Source organism: Crinia signifera, chromosome 4 (assembly GCF_055691185.1).
Source record: "Crinia signifera chromosome 4, ASM5569118v1, whole genome shotgun sequence".
Lineage (NCBI taxonomy): Eukaryota > Metazoa > Chordata > Amphibia > Anura > Myobatrachidae > Crinia > Crinia signifera.
The window spans coordinates 160,692,428-160,716,816 of record NC_139220.1 but is presented as its reverse complement, the minus strand read 5'-3'; the positions used below and the strand labels follow the sequence as shown (position 1 = coordinate 160,716,816).

The 24,389-nt window shown below is 43.3% G+C and overlaps 1 protein-coding gene across 4 annotated transcripts in view; it reads right to left on the bottom strand.

Moving 5' to 3' along the window:
* Positions 1–244: 244 nt before the first annotated feature.
* HDAC10 (histone deacetylase 10) overlaps positions 245–24,389 on the bottom strand; it is a 62,719-nt gene continuing 38,574 nt past the window's right edge. For all 4 annotated transcript variants that reach the window (XM_083182879.1, XM_083182878.1, XM_083182881.1 and 1 more), the window contains 16 exons: positions 19,226–19,330; positions 17,614–17,682; positions 16,483–16,609; positions 15,470–15,535; positions 15,123–15,182; positions 14,860–14,949; positions 14,396–14,502; positions 13,336–13,403; positions 11,213–11,447; positions 7,825–7,915; positions 7,565–7,650; positions 3,594–3,650; positions 3,339–3,423; positions 2,116–2,304; positions 1,862–2,024; positions 245–947 (listed from right to left, as the gene is read on the bottom strand). In XM_083182879.1, coding sequence (XP_083039005.1) covers positions 940–947; positions 1,862–2,024; positions 2,116–2,304; positions 3,339–3,423; positions 3,594–3,650; positions 7,565–7,650; positions 7,825–7,915; positions 11,213–11,447; positions 13,336–13,403; positions 14,396–14,502; positions 14,860–14,949; positions 15,123–15,182; positions 15,470–15,535; positions 16,483–16,609; positions 17,614–17,682; positions 19,226–19,330 — 1,606 coding nt within the window. In that variant the 3' untranslated portion in view covers positions 245–939. The remainder of the gene's footprint in view (positions 948–1,861; positions 2,025–2,115; positions 2,305–3,338; positions 3,424–3,593; positions 3,651–7,564; positions 7,651–7,824; positions 7,916–11,212; positions 11,448–13,335; positions 13,404–14,395; positions 14,503–14,859; positions 14,950–15,122; positions 15,183–15,469; positions 15,536–16,482; positions 16,610–17,613; positions 17,683–19,225; positions 19,331–24,389) is intronic.

The window sequence follows — 24,389 nt, the reverse complement described above, 5'->3', positions numbered from 1 at the left end:
ATCCACCCCTTTTGCACCTGCACCACTGGCTGTCATCAAGGTTAATGCCTATGCTCGTTACCACTCAAAATATTTAGGAAAAACGTTGTTTTGATAGAGTGGAGTATCATTTGTAGAATCTATGCCAGGCCACTATATTAAGAAATGTTATAAATATTTATAATAATGTTGTAAAATTGTGGATCAAATTGTATCGCTCAATGTCAACAATATATTTAAGAACACCTTTACAAGTGCATCATCATCAATTTCTAAGCAGCCACTCTGACATATTATTTTATTTACAGTTTCTAATATAGCTCAGCATATTCTGTTGCGCTTTACAATTATAAAAAGTGATCAAACAAACTGGCTAATAACAAACCAACATAGAGGTAGGAGGGCCCTTCTCACAAGTTTATAATCTATAGATCAAGCTTTCTTTCTACTGCCCCTTCTGGTGTTTTTCTTCTACCTAATTATGGTGGTCCAACAGATCATTGGAGGTAATACTGAATTTATAACTCATCATTTGGGCTACAGCTATCAGTGCCAGAGTATGTCCCCTGGCTGTCTGGCATTGTCCTTACTATTCACACTGTACTTTCTCTGTTTCATAGTAATAAAAAACAAAGCTTTTGCACACATGAGCATTGTAAAAATTTGATCAGTTCTATTTTAAGATAACTATTTTTAATAGACCTTTAAGATACAAGAATGATCAAAAAAGAAATATAAAAGGTTACATTGCATAGTTCAGTTAATTGTGTTCCACAATATTATTTATCTGCATTATATAGTAATCTTTGTAAAGTGAATGCAGGATCTGCCGTTGCTTCACAATTTTTTCAAAACACTGATTGTGATACAATTCCCGGAAACACAAGGATGAATTACAATGGCTTCAAGCTGTGATACGTCATAACACATCTTATATGTCTCATCATACTTTTCAGTCTTCTACTTTGCTAACATGAAAAAAAAAAAAAAAAAAGGATTAACAATTCATATGTATTTATTAACACATACATATATATATAGTGACATAATACTGTGTTGGACTTTTTACTTAGGAACAAAACAAGACTTGGTCATAACTGCAGATAAGGGGGATATCCTATTAGCAGTGCGGAGCAGGGGGGCGGGGGACAGGGGCCGTCAGCGAGGGGCATAACCCATGGCAACGCCCAGTGTATCATGGGAGTTCCCATGCAAATCACCCGGTGACTTGGGTGCTGGGGGGGGCAGCTGACGTCAGCCTATGTTTCCCGCACAGGGTGCTAGAATATCAGAGACACTATAGAGGTGTCTCTGGTCTGCAAGCGCTGATGAAATCATTGAATGGTTGCCGACCATCAAATGATTTCTCCTCTCCTCCACAACCAAGGCTGCGTATGGATGATTATTTATGCAAATCATCCATTCGCACCTGTGCGTGAATTCCCGGGTGTGAATGGGCCGGCCGGCACTGCAGGCTAATTTCATAGCGTTGTGTGTGGAGCAGAATAAGGTCCATAATCTATCATAAGAAGCTACCGGGACCTGCGATAACACATGGGATCGTGGACTTATCCCAGATTCCATGTGGTTTTGCTCAACTGCGGGTACATTTCCAGTCGATAAAAAAACACTGCTAGATACCACAATAATGACCATTGGTTATGAATTGCGATATATCCTGCTGTTTTTATCGACCAAAGCTGCAATACCTGAATAGCACACAGTACAAAATCTAGACATTGCTTTAATTTACGAATGATACCTGTTACTAATGCACATTCTAACGCAAAGCACTTTTTTTTTTTTTTTTTTTTACTGATAATAAAATGTGCAGTTTTTTTCTCATCTGTGGCCTGTATACATATCCAAAATAGTGACCTACCAAGGCATTTAAGCATCCTCCATTCAGTCTGCATGGCAGCACAGTTTTCTTTTAGGCTTTGCATACATTCTTCAGATGGTGCTTTGTAAGGACCAAAGTCCATTGCTGAGGGGCAGCTGACCAGAACATTGGACAAAACTTCTATCATTTCTCCTTCGGTGTCCTTTTGTGAATAAAGCAATACATAAAAAATAGCAAAAGGATACAGTATTTTCTCCCCCACACATAAGCGGACAGTCAGAATGTAAGCTTACCGGTACAATAGAAAGAACTGTGCCTTCAGCTAAACCCTGCAGCAGGCTAGTGAGCAGGGCAACATCCTTTGTGCCAATGCTTCTGTTACTCCCTGATGCTATAATAATAAGGTCAGGCTGGTAGCTATAAGCAAGTGGAAGTATATATCGCAATAGAGCATAGAAGAAGCTGCTACCGTCACCTGGACTCTATGAAGGAAAGAGAGCAGTGTAATAGAAAAATGCAATACGCAGATTACATATGATGAAAGGCTAGACCTCTTTCTTTAATGTCCAGTCTAAGATTTCTTTGTATCTGGTTGGTACAGACTACTCTAAATGTAGATGACTTATGTGTTATGGGGGGAAATATTCTCTATATCTTACAGTTATAGTGCTTCTGAAGGTGGTCACGTCTGACATTTAAAAGGACAATGCTTTTACTATATGTGTTTTGCCAGTATAATCATTGTCCTTTTAAAAGGGATATGGTCACTACTGTAGTTCGACAATAGGAAGATCGAAATGCATTGGGTCAACCACTCAAGGTTGACATGGGGGTTAAGGCCGACAGGGTCATTAGTTTGACGCATGCATTAGGTCGATATGAGCTAGACCAGTGGTAGCCAACCCTAGCCCTCGAGAGCTACCAACAGTTCACATTTTCCAGACAACCTAGCTGCTGCACAGCTGCACTCATTACTCACTGACACATTTTAAAAGATCCACAGATGGAGCTAATTAGCTCACTTGTGATTCTGTGAGGAGACCTGCAAAACATGCACTGTTGGTAGCTCTCGAGGACTAGGGTTGGCTACCCCAGAGCTAGACCGACAGTCAAAAGGTCGAAATTTGGTTTTCACTTTTTTATGAGCCAACATGTGCAGACAGGTTTTATTTCATGCCCTACCATCCACTAGGGTGTGGTGGGAGAATCAAAGAGTGTGCCCGAAGCATGGCGAGCCAAGAGAGGGGACGTGGCATACTTATTTAGTGTCCATGTCGACTGTGTCGACATTTGAGATGAAAAACATGAAACATTTCGACCTTTTAAATATCACGCATTAACACGATCAGAAGCTCTGGGTTCCGTGTAAAGAACCTAAGGTGTTATTATATTAAACAATTTTTCAGATATGAATTATAAAAGGTTATTGGCAGGTGTAGTCCAATCTATCATGAAATACCTGCTGTACAACTTGAAATGTCCTGTATATAAATGGCTGCTATTCCAAATAACTTACCTCTTCCCACTTAACAAATGTGTGATATTGTGATTGAATCATCTCAGATGTTTTGTCTGCAGAAATCCTTAGGAATAGCGTTTTCCTGCAAGGTGTAATGCATTTCATCTATTCTAGCAAATGTTTCTTCATGATCATCATTAGGTAATTATTTAATGCATGTAAAGAAAGTGTTGTTGACACACATATATAATTAGAAGCAGAAATGCACAATTAAATACAACTGAAATCTGTTTGTTTTTCAAGGATACTTACCCATCATTTGTCAATTTAGGTTTAGTATCCATGTCCCCAATAATGACGCAGAACATCCTATGTATTAGAGAAACATAAATCATGTCAATATTTTAAGACTTCTTTCTGCTTGTTTCAGTAGAAAGCCTATATTCAAAATTGAAACAGGTTTTTATTTTATTTTTTTAAATCCCTAAAGTAGTTTGTAGGTTACTGGCTACTCCTGAGAGAGGAATGGCAGAAGAACATGCCGTATGCATGATAAACATTCTGTGACATCATTAAGCTGCCTGCTTCCAGTGCACTGGATATTAGGGGTTCAACAATCAGAGCCACATGCACTGCCCACACTGCTAATTTAGGTCTAACATAGATTTGTATGTTGCTTAACCCTTTAAGTGCCAACATCTCTGTGAGAGATGTGCAAAATATCCACTAAAAATGCCAAAGTCGCTCACATTTGTAATATAAACTCAAATTTTAAAAAAAAATGTGTAAAAAGTATATTTCCTATATAATGTAAGCATCACCTGTCATTATGACGACTCAAAATGTTTATTTGGCAATTTTCATACCTATTTTGACAAATTAACTTGGTACTCAAAAGGGTTAATATCTGTACCTTGCAATTAAAAGGACTATTGTAAACGTAAATTACTATTCATCTGGATTATGGAAATAAATAGCCTGCAGACTTGTGCTCAGTATGAATTGACTAATGAGGATATATATAAGTTTCAGTGTATCTATCATGACCCTAATGTGAATATTGTAGAATGTCCCTATCTTCTTCCTACGAGACCATGCAGGAGTTTCTGTTATTGAGAATTTTGAGAGTATTCAATAAGATTCTAGTTGATGTATACATCACTTTAGATAGTCTTCAAAACTATAGTTCTACACCGTACAATAATGTATACTATCTATGCTCCCATTATATAGTTTGCAAATAACATAGTGTGCAATTCTATTAATAATGGGTGAAATAAGGGGAGTTATGGTAAAACTTTCCTTCGGTTAACTCCTTTTCCTCGAGTTTCCTGGGCCCACAAAGTTAACATCAGGGTTGTAGGCGGATCCAGAGGACCGGGCACCAATTCTCCAAAACTTTAAGGCTTCCCATCATGCCTATCTCCTTTCCCCTATAACCCCGCCTCCATGCTAGGTCACTCAGTTTAGTTAATAAGTCCTAGCAGGAAGCATAAAAGGACAGAAGACAGATTATAGGCATGGTAAACAATCACTCATCCATAGAGTAAAGGCACCGATGACCAAGGTCGCCTATGCCTCATTTAGTTCAGGTATATCAGGGTGGGTGCCCTGTGGACTCAGGAACCTTGAAGAAACTGAGTTAATGGGCCCCATACATCAGCAATCACAATTTATGGATTTCCAGATACAGGGATTTTTGGGCCAGATAAATGGATTTTACAATCTATCTGACTTTGCCCACACATTACAGATTTATTTCAGTGATCGGCAGATTTTTCCATCTAAAGATTGCATCTTCATATCTGGAAATTGCCCAATCGATTGCTATTCATAATGTAAATAGATGAAGAAGACGAATTGGGAATGCCCACACATATAAAAAAGATCTGCAGATAATACCAGATTATTAAACATGTTTAAAAACCTGTTTAAGCAATCGATTGGCGATTTTGATTGGGATTGCCAAAAGGGGGAACCCACACATCTAAAATGAATTGTGGCAATCATCTCCATATCTGAAAATTGTCACAATTAATTGCTGATGTATGGGGCCCTTAACCGTAGGTTTACCATAACTCCCGTTTTCTTCTTTAGGGTTCCTGGGTCCCACAGGGTTAACACGGGGGATGTCCCAAGCCGTAAATTTAAGGGTGTGAGATGCCTGAGGGGCCAGAAGAACCTGGCAACTGAACGCAGCATCTTGGGAAGCGAAAGTGTCAAACCAAGAACTACGTTGCTGCCTTGCACAGCTAGTCAGCAGAAACACCACGATGTGCAGCCCACGAAGGACCAACAGACCTGTGGAGTGTACTGAAATCAAAGTAGATAAAAGGTAGGTCAGCCTTCTCATATGCATGAGCAATGCCCAGTCTAATCCAGTGAGCCAAAGTCTGTGAGCAGGTCATCCTCTTTTGTGGAAACTATACAACAAAAGCAAGGAATCTGATCGTCTGGTAGATTCAGTACAGTGCACATATATTTTAAGAGCCTTCTCTTTGGTAGTCAATTTCGAGGAATGAGACTACCTTAGGTAGATGTGATGGTTTAGTCCACAGGACAGCCCTGCCCTGATAGAACACTAGGAATAGGAGCGACAAGATAAAGCCCCCAAATCTGACACCCTCCTAGCCAATGCTATAGCAATCAAAAATACCACCTTAGCCGTGAGCCATTACAGATCAACCGAGGACAAAGGCTCGAACAGAGGTTCAGACAGGGCCTCAAGGACCACCAAAAGATCCCATTGGAGCAACCAGATGAGTATATGGAGGTTGAATCCTGAGTACTCCCTGAAAGAAAGTATGTACATCCGGTAAAGATGCAATTTGTCTCTGAAGCCATACCTGCAAATTAAGGGATGCCAGAAATAAGCTCTGATCAAGGCCGCTCTGCAGGAAGGCCAGCAGTCTGGCCCCATGGACAGAGAAAGTGCTTACCCTCCCTGCGATCCAGCCACGCTGTCCCGGAAGTCTGCGGTGCACAGCGGTGCTGCGCTGGGCTCCTCTCCTGTCCACTCTGCCTGTGTGCGCCCTTGGGGGTGACAGGAGGTGATGGACGCCTGCAGGGGTGATGGAGCAGTAGCGCTGGAGTCTCTATGACTACAAGTGCCACCCACTCAGTGTATAAATAATAGAATAATCTAGCATGGATGCAGGGTTATAGGGGAGAGGAGCCAGGCATGATGGGAAGCCTTAAAGCATTGGAGAATTGGTGCCAGTCCTCTGTATCCACCTACAATCCCGATGTGAACACTGTGGGACCCAGGAACCACAAAGAAGAAACAGTGATCTTTTACCAAATTTGTTGTATAATTGATACAATACATCTTTGTACTGTCTCTAATGTCAAATGAAAGTACCAGGCACAGTGATTTGTAGAAAAGACCATTCCTCCCATTTATCAGGCAGTAGTGTGCAGCATAATGTTCAGAGCACTAAGGGATTTATTTACTAAGATGGGAATTCTTTTTTAAGATGTTGCTATGGGCCAGTGGCGGATTAAGCACGGGGCAACAGGGGTGGTCGCCCTGGGGCCCCCACACATGAGGGGCCCTCACACCGGCACTGCTGCTGGTGTGGGGCTCGTGTCACCCCGTGGTTGGACAGCACAGGTGGGCAGGGGTCCCTGCAGCGGTCTGGGCAGTCAGCACCAGGGTCCCTGCTGCGGATAGGAAGTCAGTGCCAGGGTCCCTGCCGCGGATGGGAAGTCAGCGCCAGGGTCCCTGCCGCGGATGGAAACTAGTAGCCAATAATGTGTCTGTGGGGGCCCCCACAATTTTGTTGTCCAGGGCCCCCACAGACCTTAATCTGCCCCTGCTATGGGCAACCAGTTGGATTCTATTATCTTCTAGAACAGTGGTAGCCAACCCTAGCCCTCGAGAGCTACCAACAGTTCACATTTTCCAGACAACCTAGCTGCTGCACAGCTGCACTCATTAATCACCGACACATTTTAAAAGATCCACAGATGGAACTAATTAGCTCACTTGTGATTCTGTGAGGAGACCTGCAAAACATGCACTGTTGGTAGCTCTCGAGGACTAGGGTTGGCTACCCCAGTTCTAGAAGGTGCAAATAAATAAAGAAATAGATTCTGATTGGTTGCCCATAGCAGAATCCCATCATAAATAGAACTCCCATGTTAGTAAATAAACCCCTAAGTGAGTCTCTCTGTTTATCTGCATGCCCATAACAGAGGCTGTGGGTGTAGCAAATTAGCAAATTTTAAACATTATTTCCAATGCCTGTGTGTGGAATAGAAACAAGATTACCCAGACATACCGTTTTGTACCTAAATGCAAAACGTGCTGTATTGCAACTGCAGCAGAAAGACAAACATTCGGGGACAGCGTAATACAATTCTTTGCCTAGGAACATAGAGACAAATGGCAAATACTGAGAACATATCATTACTAATTAAGTGTAGAATCTCAAATTAGCAGTAGAAGTTCAATTTAGAACTGGGATCAAAGCACGCTGCATATAGATAGCATTTTGAAATGTAGTCAATAAAATGGAAATATATATAGTACATGTTTTACCTGTCTGCTCTCAAGCTTGTCCAGGGCACATAACATTTTGCCCACAGACAGCAATAGGCTTTCATTGTTCATATGTTCTTGACTGAAAACTCTGAAAAGACAAAAAAAATGGTGTTATTGTAAAGAATGTGTTGAACTGTTCTATGGGGGCCGGCCCTTAGCTGCATTAGTCAGTCTTTGTTATGGTTTTGTCTGCTTCCTTCTGGCTTGAGGAACCAGGTATCACACACTGTTAAGGCCCCCATACACTGACCCGATTTGAGCCGTTCCAACGAATCGGGCCGTAAATAATTGGCCCAAATCGGGTCAGTTTGATGTCCCCCTCAGGTCCGATGCGCGGTCCAGTGTGCATCGGACCTGTGTTGGGTGGCCATCCGACCATCCAACCTTGAACCTCCCTCATGGTGGTAAGACGGGCGGGGAGAAGGGACAAATGCGATCTGTCATAGCAAATTGTGATGGATCGCTTGCGTCCCTGCCGGCCGGGAAGGCTCACAGGGTATTGGGTGTCCGTACACTGCTGCGAGGCATTGCAGCAGTGTATGGGTACCTTTACAGCATAGTAACACATGCTACTGTAGTAACCATTACACATTATAGTAAATTTCCTACTATAGTAGAATATTGTATAGGATAGAAGCTTATAATGATCCACACACACACACACACACACACACACACACACACACACACACACACACACACACACACACACACACACCAAAACTAGAAAAATTGCATACATTTGTTACCATTATAAATGATAAAAGTTACAAACTTGTGTATTGTAAAGGGGGAAAATCATTGAGAATTAATTTTCTTCCTGTTCTCATACATTACTATAATATCTAGAAAAGCAGAAGTGGTACTTATGTATTAGCCGGGCGCCCGGCTAGGCTACGTTGTCAGCGTAGCCTAGCCGGCCGCCCGGCTGATATGTGGGTACATCGTCCGGGCAGCAGGCTCGGTGGGGCGGCCAGCACTTACTTCGTGCCCGGCGGCCGTGGGGCGTGCTACTTTGTCCGGGCAACGGGCGGTCAGTGTTGGAGCGGCGGGCGGAGAGGGGATAGAGCCGACAGTGAGGCAAGGCGGCCGCTGGGGGAGCATCACATGTTTTCCCGGCTCCCCCAGCAGCACTAAGCAAATTGTGTACATTGCGTCCACCGGGGAGGACTGTCATGGCGGCCGGGAGTGCAGGGAGTGAGTGCCGGAGGCGCCATAGACATCGTTGAGGGGTTAGCATGATGCACTACACTCACACACACTAACACAATTATATACCCACTATCCACGTCATACTTCCATTATCCACGTGGGCATGGAGTTAATTTTATAAAGTGTGGCGAGCGCAGCGAGCCACCGAGCCCGAAGCGTGGCAAGCGTAGCGAGCCCCGCGAGGGAATGCATATCCGTGTCCCCTCGCCACACTTTATAAAATTAACTCCACGCCCACGTGGATAATGGGGGTATGACATGGATAGTGGGTATATGATCCATTATGTATTAGCACAGCTCCTGTTACGTAAATTACATACTTTATGTAAGTTACGTAATTTGCTTAAGTTACGTAGTTTACGTAGCCAGCATAGTGGTGTATTGGTATTCTCAATACACCACTATGCAAACTACATAATGGGCGCCCTACTAATACATAGGAAGGCAATTTCAGCCAGAGTACATTTTTAATAGGACAAATACAGTCAGTTAAATATAAGGGGTATACAAAATGACATAAAGGAGTCATTTTACAATTTTTTATGTGTCATTTAATTTGTTATGCTTCTACGTTAGGAGCAACATATTTTAATGGCCCTTTATATAATAATACAGAATTAGTATCCCTTATCCAAAATGCTCGAGACCAGAAGAATTTTGGATAACGGATTATTCTGTATTTCAGAATATTTTTATATTTCAATGAGGTATCTTGAGGTAACTTATTATGTTGTATAAGCACATCAAACACATGAAATACACACAAATATATTTTATTTGTACATGAAACAAGGTTTGTGTCCTATCAATCATTTCAGTACTTGTATGTTAGTTGGGCGCCCACTATAGTTAGTACGCTCATACCCCCACTATCCATGTCGGCATGGAGTTGATTTTATATAGTGTGGCGAGCGCAGCGAGCCCCGTGAGGGGACACGGAAAACTAAGAAAATAGCTTAGAGGGCGCCCAACTAACATATAAGTACCATAATTTCTTGCAAATATTTAGTGCCAGCTACATATCATATCCTCAGTAGTGCTTTTAGCAACAAAACAAAACAAAACAAAAAAAAAATTATATATATATATATATATATATATATATATATATATGCGGTCGGGATCCCGGCGTTCAGAATCCCAACAGCCGAAATGCCGACAAGGGGGGGACGTGGATCGCCCCCCCTTGCGGGCTCGCTGCGCTCGGCACACTAATTTATTCTCCCTCCAGGGGTGTCGTGGACACCCCAGGAGGGAGAATGTGTCGGCATTTCGGCAGTCGGGATTCCGACCGCCGGGATCGTAACTGCATCCCATATATATAACGAAGAAAAGAGTGCACTCACCAGACTTTCCAATCCTTTAAAACAAATCCTTTAATTCATCACATTAAAAAGGGGTATGGTCGACGTTTCGGGCCACTGGGGACCCTTTGTCAAGACAGCATTCAAAAGCAGCTCCATACAGCATGCTGTATGGAGCTGCTTTTGAATGCTGTCTTGACAAAGGGTCCCCAGTGACCCGAAACGTCGACCATACCCCTTTTTAATGTGATGAATTAAAGGATTTGTTTTAAAGGATTGGAAAGTCTGCTGAGTGCACTCTTTTCTTCGTGATATACCTATGGGCTTCACTTGCAAACTTGTGACGCTTTGAGGAGACCACCCCAGCTGGAGCAAAATGAGACCACAGTGAGTGCTACCTACTTTGGGACATTATATATATATATATATATATATATATATATATATATATGTATATAAGCAGGTAAAGGAAATGGTGGCACTCGCAGGCTGGATAAAAAAGTATTCTTTATGAAGTCATTTCAAAGTGCATACAAATACCGACGTTTCGGGGGCGTAGCCCCGTTTTCAAGGTGCAGAAGAATGACACCTTGAAAATGGGGCTACACCCCCGAAATGTCAGTATTTGTATGCACTTTGAAATGACTTCATTAAGAATACTTTTTTATCCAGCCTGCGAGTGCCACCATTTCTGGAAACTATGGTAAGGGATATTTTGGATAAGGGATACTTAACCTGTATACCTAACGTAATAGTGTCCCGGAAAAACCACAGGTGCCTCATATAAACAGGTGTGACAAATAGTCATGGCCCTCTGTAAGCAGAGCCCCTGGGTTTCTGTATACAATCCCTTAATACTCCCTACTGACCTTACTGCAGCATCTGCTTGTTCTCTGGGAGTGGTGCTTTCTTCTACCTGCATACCGGCAAGCAGGCAAAGTGGGTGCCCCTCAGGGGATACTACACAGGTTGTAATGGAAGGCGGCAGATGTAGGATTTTCTTCATGTGTCTTTCCAGAAACTCATCCACAACTGAAGCATCATCAGGAGAACGTCCAACTTCAGACACACCTTTAGTACTGACATCCTGCAATAATCTGGTCTCTTTCCAAACAGAACATAAAGAAAATAGGTCACTTTCCTTTCAATACCTACTGCATATATATATATTTTAAGATCAGCCTGTGCACAAGATCAGATAGGATTTCCTATGGTGCATGCTCAGATTGGTTGCTATGGGCGACTTCTCCACACTTTATGTTTGATACATTTCACTCATGTGAGCTATCTGCACCTAAAAAACCATGTATTTTACAAATTATTACCAACAAATGAAATTATTGTAAACTTTTAAAGTAATATAGTAAATTCAAATTCATTTGTGGTACATGTATGAGTGAACCTCAGTGTTTAGGCGCTTCTCATATTAAGTAGCGTAATATGTATAGTATGTTACCAATACATATGGATTCTGCCGTTTTTGTTCTAGAATGTTCATATTACAATATGAGAACAGTGAATATGGCAGGAACTGACAAAATTCATGCCCGTTTTTCCGGGGATGTAAATACACCCAGGACTAAGAGACGTCAGCCGGAAGTCACCGGAAGTGAGATGCGGCCGGAAGATTTCCGTATAACATCCGCGGACGCAGCACTATGGAGCAATGTCACCCGACAGGAGATTAAGACGCTGCATGACGAAGCGGACTTTCCCCGCTATCAGATTAAAACTCTTGAAAATATTTTGCCGCAAACAGTCACTATACAACTTCCGGTATCGGGAAACCGGAAGGGGGAGGAGTTTCAAGTATAAAGGGAATTTCGGCACACTATGATCTGAGCCCTGATGAAGAGACTAGGTGTCTCGAAACAGGTCGACTCAGAATTAAGTGTGCATCCACTGGAAGGACCGTAGAGGAAACCAGGTGAGTGTATGTGTGTCAGACCTCCCCTGTTTGGATCCGGAATACCAATCAGGGTGTGGACTTCACACTACCACCAGCTGTCTTTCCTTTTGGGTTCAGTACAGTTTTTTATTGATTTTATTGTTTGCTGTGCCTATGGAAATAAAAATCTTTTTATGAATATACACCAGAGGAAAAGATACCTTTGTATGCGGGTCACAGCATTGAAACATCGTGAGTACGGGTGCGTCACCCAGTAGAAAGAAACCGTGATATACATATCTTTCTGTTTATAATAGTGAGTGGGGTATGCACCCATTTCCTATTCGAAAAATATCCTAAGGGGAGTTATCCCCCGAATCAAATGGTCATTAACCAAAGAAAGGATATAACACTTGTTTGTGCACATTTTTTCTCATCCACATATTTATCTGTCGTGTATGAGGAGGAGAAAAATCTGGAAACGCCAATAAAAGAAACAACACTCCCGATTAGGGAAGTATTTCTCTTTAAATTTATATCTATATCTATCTATGCCCTGATACAGAGCGCCTAAACACTGAGGTTCACCCATACATGTACCACATTTTGCTTTAGGAGTTTTTAGAGTAAAAACTCCAGAACACTCAGAAGGGCGACCTATAAATCATTATAGCGCTACGCTAACCTTTACCCCAAAATCTTGCATCAAATTCATTTGTGTCTGGATTATTTTTTTACCTGAACTCCAGTGGGTTCCCAAACATCTGCCCTGGTCAGGTGAGGCGTTCCCACCTCCTGGGTGTAGATGATGGACAAAATGAAATTAAATCAAGCTGTCCAATCAGAAGTTGGGATAACGCCTCCCCCAGTGTCTGCTGTGTTCCAAGGACATTCCACCAACTACAGATGCGTCAGACTTCTGTGCTACATGCAGGAACGTGGAAAGTATCTACTGATCACAACAGACAGTGGAGCACCTGACACATCAGGTGGATTGCTGGAACCAAGGTACAAAATATTTTGCAGTTCCGTTTAATTTATGGCATTATGTTTTGGGAAGTATATTTTTTATTTATTAGATATTTTAAATCAAAACATAGTTACCATCATGCAATAAACATTTCCAGTAGGGAGTGTGCACATGTCTTGCATTCTGTATGGATTCTAGAGCACTATAAAAATAAAAGTAAACAAAAAGAAATTGCTCTTTTATATGGGTCCAGAAAAAGGGAGATGTCAGCCTAGTTAGGTCAGAGATGCTTCAGTAAGGAAAATTACTATTATGGGATTTATGACACTCAAACAACAATGAAAAATACAGTACAGCAGTATACAGACACCATAGTCTATAAACAAAATCATAACATTTGTATGTTCAAAATGAAATTCTGAGAAAGCTTGCAATAGACAAAATGCACATATACATGTGTTTTCAATTTACCACATTTCTGTAGTTCCCTTACATCATTTGTAAATCATATAACTACATAACCTGTCAGTGACATATGCATAGGCTGTACTAAATGGAAAATGAGGTAACAACCCCCCCCCCCCACACACACACAGCATATCTCTAACCATACCCGCTAGTGCCTAACCTTCCTACCCCGCTGATTAAACCTAACCTTCAGCAGCCTCCCTCACAGCTGGTCAAGCTTGGTAATAAGAGTGTGACTAATACTACTGGCCTTTCTGTATGTATTGCAAACAGTTATAGTTACTGTCTTTTCATTACTGTATTGTGTGCAATTCAAGGACTCCTAAAGGACCAGGGCACCACGCGGGACTCTGGAGCTATAACTACTGTTCCCTTTTTCAAGGCAGTGACTCACAATTGCCAAGAAATTGTGTTCATTATCAGTTTGACAGTGTTTAAGTAGACAAAGGTGAAAAAGGTCAATACATGAAAACTGTTGACATGCACTACGTTGACATTATAAAACAAAGTGGTAATATGCTCACTTTTGTTGGATTTGGTTAAAACTGAAGCTTTTTCTTCCATAGGAAACAACAGTCAACTTCCATTCCATTTCCTGGGAACAAGTGGCTTGGAAATGGTGGAAACTGTTGCAATATTAAAAGCCTAGCCTAGACATAAAGCCATCTAAACAAGACAGAAAATAATCATGTACATTCATCAAGGACACTCTTTTGAAAATTATACCTGTAACATGGAGTCATTTCTCCTGACAACCTGGGCACTGGCTCACCAAGCAAGGTCCTCACAGTCATGGAGACAGATTCTGCCAAAGAGCGTAGGTGGTATCCACCCTGTAATAAAGGTGCTTATGGCTACATACTTTGTAATGCAATGCAATAACTGTTTCATCTATGCAATAACCATTTCTAATTGTTTATCATGAATAAATCATATATAAATCATATTTTAATGATATTAAAATATATTAATTTATACAGTTACACTTGCATATATGAACAATATAAATAGGATAATGTAGCATTAGTTGTAGAACACATATTGGAATTTTAGTATGTCCGGATCGGTATCTAATATTGTAAATAGGTGGTCTGATTGGCCAATTCCAAACCAAACCCAGATATGATGGGGCCAATTCAGTGTAATCTCCTGATGAGACAGATCTAATGAAATAGCAGAAGAGCGTTTACCTCAAGGATTGCGCATAGTTTCCCACCAGCAAGATGCATGAGCAGGTGAGTGAGATGGGAGAAACACTCTGGGGTAGCACTCATCCTTCCCTGCAAAGACAGAAGTGTACACCACCACTGAAATTAGTCAACTACATTGGTTCATTTTTTGTCAGAATATGTAGTAATATGAAAAACAATAACAATTTAATTACATTTGGTTAAAAAGAAATAAACAAATTGGTGAAGTTAGTAACAAAGAACTTAAATAAATAACTAAGTACCTCAGGGTCTCCAATTCCTGAATCATATCCAGCGGACACCAAGACCAGTTCAGGGTTAAACTGAAAATCAAAAGAATCAACAACAACAAGAAAGTCAATTGCTTTTTCTTTTCAATGGGCACAGCAATCACTAGATTTCCCTAGATGGAAGATTAGAAGACGTGACATGCTGTATAAAGTATGTCAACAGTCTAGAATTACAAAAGAAAAGATCACATCTGATGCTCCCATGTAACACATGGCCTGCATTTCTCAGTGACCATTATACCATAACTAGCTGTCTGGAAAAGGATTGTATTCTGAAATCTTGTGATAGCATTTTAGGGACTCTAGCTTAATATAATTACCTCAAAGGCCAAAGGAAGGAGCACATGGAAAAAGGCTGTAACATAATCTGCATTACCCATGCCAATCTGAAAAAAAAAATCATTTCAGAACAGAATTAGTTTAATTTTAAGATATTAAGTAAGCAATTAGTACATTGCTTAAATATTGCAAACAAAATGTCTTAATTTGTAGTTCACACTTGGCCTATTGTGTTATTATCCTAGGCCTAGGGGACAAACTTTCACAGGTACCCATTTAAATTTCTACTGGAGAAGAGGACAGCCACCGTAGGCCTGTTACACTATAGGCGAGTATGTATGGATAAATAAAGTAATAAAGTTTGTATGTCCCAGCTTCAGCCCGGAACAGGACAGGGGTCCACATGGACCCAGCTAGGGCTTACTGGCCAGGATATCCAGGCTTTGGCCAGGGGATCTCATGTAAAAAGTGGCATGACACCTCTGGTTGTCTGAGCACAGTTCTGGTTATAGAAATACAGGGTACACCTATTAATTTTGTCCCCTGTACTTCTGCAACCAATCCTGAGAACTCAGCACCTTAGTAAATTAACAGAGTTCTCGGGCCGACCCTGGTTGTACCCGGGATCTGCTGTGATCGGCGATCTTAGTAAATGTATCCCTTTAAAGAAAAGCCATAGTTCAGCATTTAGCATAGCAGCTCCCAATTAAAGTGATATCTACAGCGAAATAACAACTGAAATCTTGTTCTTGTATTATACTCTGAAAAACCCATCTAAGGTTTGAGTTAACCCTTTGAAGTCTAACGTCTAGTCAGGCTCAATAGCCCTAGCGCTAGTAGCAGATCCAATGGTGAGACACTTTAAAATAAACACATTAACATTGTTCAACATTCAATGTAGACCATTTTTGAATAAGAAAAAAAAAATACAATTAATTTAAAAATTTAAACCAGACTGTTTAAATTGCAAAAAAATAAAATTTGGACTGCAAAAGGTTAATGCATTTATCATATAATTTTTAAGTAGTATGCTATGCGACTGTATATGTTGTACCAGATTCCAAGGTAAATTTATATTGTAACCAGTTCCTCTGCCTGTACCAATGCAATCATAATCCGAATCTCTGAGGTATGGCCAGTATGATCCATGTTCATAGCGATGCCAGGAGAAATAGAGAACACTGAAAGAAAAAATACAGGAGAGAGAGACATTTTTGTCACACCTAATAATATTATACAGATGTGTCCTTATACAGTAGTGCTGCAGTCACGCCAAGCAGCCCCACTTGGCATGTCAGGTCCAGTGTGACACTGCTAGTGACGGTCCTCTGTTTACTCAAAGATACATCAATAATATGCGATTATCACTCATCAGGAGACTGTTCTGATTAATGTGATATGAAACACTTGAATATTTGGGTGTGACTCAGTCTGACTCTGTATACAAAGCACAAGAGAAACTGGCATTAAAAAATAGATACCGCATCATAATACTTTGTATACAGAGTAAGTCACACACAGATGGCACAACTGAAGCAAGTGTATGGGGTGTATTCAATGCCGGGGGCGAGCGGTGACAGCAAGCATTGTTGCCTGCTCGCTGTCACTGCTTGCCCCGTCAGTATTCAACTGACTCCCCCCGTATACGCCGGTTCGATCCATTTTTGGAGCGAGGAGGAATCTGCATATTTTCCCGCAGAAGCAGCGAGACTTGCGGCTAAATGCAGCGGTCTCCCTGCATTAGCTGTGAACCTCACTGTTTGGGGGAATCCTTGCTGTCCTGTGACAGCGAGGAATCCCCCAGAACATTGAATGCAGAGAGTGGCCAGCGCGGGGGTTAAACAGTGAGGATTGATGTTTTTTTGCGATCCCTGCCATTTAGCCCCCTCACTGGCCACTCGCAACCGCATTGAATACTGCCCTATGAGGACACATATGTACTTTGTATTGCAGATATAGTGACTGTATATATAAATCTGACCAGTCAAAACATTCTACTGCCTGAATAATTACACTGAAGCTGAAGTATGAAGTATGTACTATGAACACTTTTCCTTTATAAAAGAGCTCCTTGCACATTCAGGCCCCTGAGATCTGGGATACAGATACACCCTTGTCTCTGAACAAGGTGTATATTTGCAAAACATTTTACAAAAATTAAGACCACTAAATGCTTAATAAGAACCTTGGATCATCTTCAAAAATGTACTGGATTCCTTGTCCATGGTGAATATCCCAATCAACAATAAGAATTCTGTAACAAAAGTGTAAATTACAGATACAATTACAATTGAAAGTATGTTTAGAGATCAGTACATTCTGAATTTTTCAACATATAAAAAACCAAACTATAACAAAGGCCCTTTTTCAGATCTGATCGCAGTACAAATTTGTTCTCAAAATGGGCAAAACCATGTACACTGCAGGTGGGGCAGATGTAACATGTGCTGAGAGAGTTAGATTTGTGTGAATTGTTTTGTTTCTATGCAGGGTAAATACTTGCTGCATTATTTTTACATTGCAATTTAGATTTCAGTTTCAACACACCCCACCCAAATCTAACTCTCTCTATACATGTTACATCTGCCCCACCTGCAGTGCACATGGTTTTTTCCATTTTGAGAACAAATTTGTACTGCGATAAGATCTGAATACGGGCCAATGTGTAAAGCAGAAAAGAGAACACTGCTTGTAAATTAAACACAAACATATCATTGGAGGTGGGGGTCCCATTTTTCCCCCCACTAAGATGGGAGTTCTATTGAAGAAGGGATGTTGGTATGGGCAATCTGATTGGTTGCTATGGGCAACATCCTATCTTCAATAGCATTCCCATCTTCGTAAATAAACCCCATTATTTTCTGTATTAAATGGACATGCCAGGTTAGGAAAGGGACGTTGCTCCAAGTGTGCCAGTATACAGCGTTACACCGGCACTTTCTTTTAACCACTGTTTTGGGTTTTCTTGCCCTGACTCCACCGCAGCCAGTGCAGCTGTCTTCGGCCACAGACGGCTGTATTAGGGCACAATGTTCCTGCCTACACAGAGCTGTCTGACCCTCCCTGCTCCTATTCAAACGCCAGGCAACAGAGCCCCCACCCACACACCAGGCGCTGCTGTCCCCCACCACCAAATTGACGGCTGTGTCCTGCACCAGATCTCTCCACTCCCCCCCCGCTCGGTGGTATACTACACTTAAGGAAATGCCTCCTTTTGGGAGAACACATCCCTTTCTCTTAATTAGAGCAATTACTTTTAAATACCCCCACTACTAAATTTCCACTTCCACCACTGGCGCTAAAAATGAAGCATATTAAAATTGTATTTTAATAACCAATACAGATCAAATATGTCCTTGTGTATACCAAGGATGAAGCCTGTCCTGAGATGCAGATATAACATTTCTATAAATGTCTCTCTCCAAAGTCAGAAAGAACCTCCATCTCAGACAGCAGAAATAATGCATGTGGCAAGAGCAAATCAATGTTCTTTTAGAAAGAACTGAACTGTACATAATTTAGCATGCATTAAGCTACTAAAACGGCAAGTGCATTTAAGATAAAATGGAAAATCGATCTTACGAATGATTTCTCCATCAGGGCTCTCCCTAATGGAAAAACCCTAATGGAGAAGGGAAACAGTCAGGAAAATGTCTCCTCTCCAGGTGTGGAGCACCAATATCACAGCCAACACACTGCAAGAGATTTCACAGTGTCTGCCTGTGGTATCTGCCAGTGTATGTCCATTATAACGATATGTATGACAATAAAGTGGGACCTGTGCTCAGATGACTCACCTTTGGAGTTTGTACTTTTGTTTGGCATACTTTGCAGCTACTGCAACATTATTGAAGACACAGAATCCATTGCTCTGGCTATGCTGGCTGTGATGTCCAGGAGGTCTGAAATATATAAAACCGATATTATTAAACACTACAATACAAGTGACTGCGGAGGGATAAAATAGCGCAATCAAGAGGGGCGTGGCTTCGCTATGGAGGAGAGCGGGCGCACATGACCGGAGCTCCTGCCCGAATCTCTCCCACCGGACGACTCCTAGCTGCATCCTCGCACCCAAAGCCCTGCCCTTACCTCTTCATCGTCCGGGCTGCCTGCCTGGAGTGTCCGGGTGGTTGCTGCGGAGCCGGGGAGCGCTACACGCGTTCTCGCGGGTTGCGGCCTGCCCGGGCCTCTGAAGCCGGGGACTGTAGTTGAGCCGGCGGCTGGCTGGAAACGGCACGGACGCACGCAGGGGGCTGCTCCCGGGCTCAGCCCCCCCACAGAATAGCAGCTCGGCGGTCTCGCTGCCAACACAGGGGCACCGAGTCCCCCTCCCGGGCTCAGCCGGAGGCTGCTCCACATCCGCAGCCAGAGACTGCATCGGGCGGCCACCATCTTTGATTGACAGCTGGAGCCGGACTTGTCGGGGACCGACGGAGGCTCCGGTCCCAGACTCCTGCCTTCACTGAGGGGTGAGTTGAGACTCAGACCCCCTCCCTATTTCATCAGCCGCATCTGAACCCCACCCACCCACATTGAGCCTCAGTGGCTCCTCAAGCTCCCTAAGGCTCAGCCCCCGGATCCTGGCTCCTTACACTGCAATTGGGGGTCCATTAGGGAGCCCTCCCTTCACCCCACCTTGGGGTGCAGCTCATAGGTTAGGAGACAGTGGGTGGCATAGTCCCCCCTGGGCCGGCCTGAACATATTAGGGGCTGCAGAGCAATATCCCCTAACACGCGGCCCAATCTGAGAGCTCCACAGCTAGCAGCCTTGCCTGGGCCCCATAAAGGCGGAAGGTAATACAGAACCTCAAACGTGGAGGCCTCTCCAACAGTGAAGCTTTTGTTCCCGGCCCCTCCATTATATTTATATCATATTCATTCCGCTGCAGTCCCCCCCATCTGAGGCCTACTTCCCTTCCCCCCGGATCGATAAGCAGCACCCCTTTTTGGGACTTCTTTGCAACATCAAAGGTGTGAATTTATCACACGAGCTGTCTCTGAGGCCATAAGACCTCACACTCATCTTGCCCCTCCTCCATATCCACATACTTTGACGCACGTCATGGTAGCCTGAAGATACCTTTTGACCTGCCGGGCCCGGGACCTCCCCTTTCTGCTGGCATTCCTAGCTACGCTAACATCGCCTATATAATTCCTCTGTTCTGGATGCTGACTCCACACCATGTCTCAAAGAAATAAGAAACCCTCACAGCCTTCTGGAAACTTCTTTGGCTCTAGATCCAAGGGCTCTTCAAGTAGTATGCAATCGTCAGACTCCCCCACCCGCCCTGACATGACAGACACGGCAATAGATCCTCAAATTCAAGCAGTCATGTCTGGCCTCCTGGAAGGGGTTCAATCCGCCTTCAAACAAGAACTAGCCAAGGCTGTTGCAGAATTCCGATCTGATCTCACTGCTCTAGGAAATAGAACTGATGCTTTGGAGTCTAAAACGGACGACATTTGTCGCTCCCAATCCCGTTTAGATAAAGAGCTCTCTAGGCTCCATGAAGAAATAGAGGCACTCAAAGAAATGCAGGAGGACCAAGAAAACCGCTCACGGCGGAATAATTTACGCATACGAAACGTGGCGGAATCCACCCTCAGCACCGCCTTACCGGCGTTTCTGAAAGGCCTCTTTCAACAAATAGTCCCATCTCTCTCCGACGAAGATTGCCTATTAGACAGGGCCCACAGAGCGCTCCGCCCGAAACCTACTGGGACTCAACCACCTAGAGACGTCATTGTCAGATTTCACTATTACCAAACAAAAGAAAAGATTCTTGCATCCACCAGAGACTCTCCAACCATCCAATTTCAAGACATGCAACTGCAATTGTTTCAAGATCTGGCCCCCTCGACTATTCAGAAACGACGAGACCTACAACCCATTACCAAAATCCTTCGACAACACAAGATTCGCTACAGATGGGGATTTCCCTTTATGCTTCAAGTTTCAGCTAACAACTCCGTGCACAACGTCAAATCCCTATCACAACGACAAACCCTACTGGCAAAACTGGATCTCCTTCCGTCTCCCTCTACTGGGACCGACATGAGATCGTCACCTCCGGAATCACAGCGACCGTCCCCTCCATCTCCGGAATGGTCGAGGGTTTCCCACCACAGAACCGAAAACAGTGAGCCCAACTGAACTTTTCGGTTCCATTTAAGTAGGACTGTATCCATATGGGCTCACGGTTTGAGCCTATAGCAACGACCTTCGTTGGGTGAGATGCACTCCAGTTGTTTATTCTAATTACCTGTTTTCATACTGTTTTGAATTTGGGTTGAATGTATAGCTACATAACGATTTACTGCATGTTATTACAGTTAGCATAGATTTCTAATGCTAGGGGATCCCCTGGGTCCTGGCGGTCTTAATTCTGCCCGTATCTCCCACTCCCCCCATGCTCCCTTTAGAAATGTTTAGATTATATGCTAAGTTGTTCTTGTTAGTAGCGGTCCCTGATAGGGATCCTCTTTTACAGGGTTCTTGCCCGCCCGGGCATTCTCTCTCTCTCTATCAGACACTTTTCTCTTTCCTTTGCTTTCATCTTGGTGGCTACCACTTTCGCTTCATCTCCTTTCTTCTCCCCCCCTTGGGACGGCCCCCACCTTCACCCCCTCCCCTCCCCAATGGTAACTTAGATTCCTTTCTAACTTGCTTAGTGACAACCCATCATGGCACTTAAACTACTGTCAATAAACGTCAATGGTTTAAATTCCCCCAAGAAACGAGCGGTCCTTTTGGGAGCTTGTAAGCGTGAGGACGCAGCGATTGTGTTCCTAAAAGAAACACACCTCTCTGGCACTCACTCCCAATTAAAGGGCCGTTTATACACCCAGACCTTTTTTGCATCTGCGGATTGCAAAAAGATGGGAGTTGCTATCTTAGTTCGCAAAGATGTGCCTTTTGTTCCGCTTAAAACAATTGCCGACCCAGATGGGAGGTTCGTTGTGGTGATCGGAACTATACGCTCATTAACCGTGTCCTTAGTCTCCCTGTACGCTCCCAATCAGGACCAGTCTCAATTTTTTGACTCTTTTTTTAAGCGCCTAAACAGATTTGCACAGGGACAAATAATTATGGGAGGGGACTTTAATACTATCATTGACCCTCTCTTAGATAGATCTTCCCCGCCCCCCCACTCCTCAGTGTCAGCCGCTCCCAGGGCATCTCGCACTCTCATTGCAGCTTTAAAACTTTATGGTCTGTGTGATTCCTGGCGGCTGAAGCATCCACACTCTAAAGATTACACTCATTTTTCAGCCCCCCACCAACATTATTCCAGAATAGACATGCTTCATATCTCTTCCTCCTTAATCCCTCGTGTGAAGGAGGCAGGCATAACCCCATTTTCATGGACGGATCACGCAGGGACATACATACACATTAACCTTTATGAAAGTCCCCCCAGGGCTTACAGATGGCGGCTAGACGACTCCCTACTGGTACACCCCTCCTCTGTAGCAGAGGTCAAACTAGCTATTACCAATTACTTCAAAGAGAACTCCTCCACAGCCCTCTCCTCGAGCACGATATGGGAAGCTCATAAGGCGACGATCAGAGGCATGCTAATATTTAAAACCTCCTCCATTCGTAAGAAATGGGCGTCGCGGATAAACTCCTTAGATTCTCAAATTACCTCATTATTAGACCAGCATAAACTCAGGCCCACCCCCGCTCTGTTAGCACAGATAGACGCTCTGAGGGGCCAATTAAATGCGCTTCTATCTCACCATGCCGCTAACACCCTTAAAAAATTTCAACAATGCTTTTATGACAAGGCAGATAAGATTGACTCACTCCAAGCCAACAAGTTGCATCGTCAACAAGCTCTGAGGGCCATAGACAAAATACACTCCCCAAAGCTGGGTTCACTCACCCACGACCCCCAAGAAATTGCGGAGGAATTCCGCGAATTCTATAATTCTCTTTACAATTTAAACGAGGCACCTTGCACACCTGACCCTGAAAATATTGCATTGGCCTCCTATCTGGCTGACATCCCTCTACCCACTCTCTCAGAATCACATCTTACTACACTGAATGCGAAAATAACAGAAGAGGAGATCGTGGCTGCAATCCGGTCGATGCGTTCCTCAGCTGCCCCGGGTCCTGACGGTTTCTCTGCCCAATATTATAAGCTCTTTGCGAAGGAACTGGCTCCTCATTTAGCATTACTATTTAATGACATCCTGGGGGGTGCTTCCTTTGCCCCCGAGGCCACCCAGGCGGATATAGTGTTGATTCCGAAGCCGGACAGGGACCCGACCAGATGTGCAAATTATAGACCAATATCACTATTAAATGTGGACTTGAAGATCTATGCTAAGATTTTGGCCAATCGACTCGCCTCCCTTCTCCCACTCCTGGTGCATCCAGACCAAGTTGGTTTTATCCCTGGCCGCCAGGCGTCGGATAACACAAGACGAGCGATAGACCTCATTCATATTATCCAGAAGCAAAAGCGTCCCTCTCTGGTCCTGGCGTTGGATGCGGAGAAAGCTTTTGACCGGATATCCTGGTCCTTCACTTTTGCAGTCCTAGATAGGATGGGCTTCACTGGAGCCTTCCTCGAAGGTATTAAAGCACTTTATCGTGCGCCGTCTGCTCGGGTCTCTGTCAATGGCGCAGTGTCTGGTCACTTCGGGATATCGAATGGTACCCGCCAGGGATGCCCCCTCTCCCCCCTCATCTTCGCCCTTGTTATGGAGCCCCTGGCATCGAGGATCCGCAGCAATACCTCCATCCATGGCATAAGCTCTGGCACTTCACAGCATAAAATCGCACTCTATGCGGATGATGTGCTTCTGACCCTGGCAGACCCAATCATCTCCATTCCCCCTCTCCTTTCCGAAATACAGCACTATTCTTCTCACTCTGGTTATAAAATCAATGTGGAGAAGACCGAGGTTCTTGACTTCCATATTCCGGGGTCTGTAAAGCCCAGG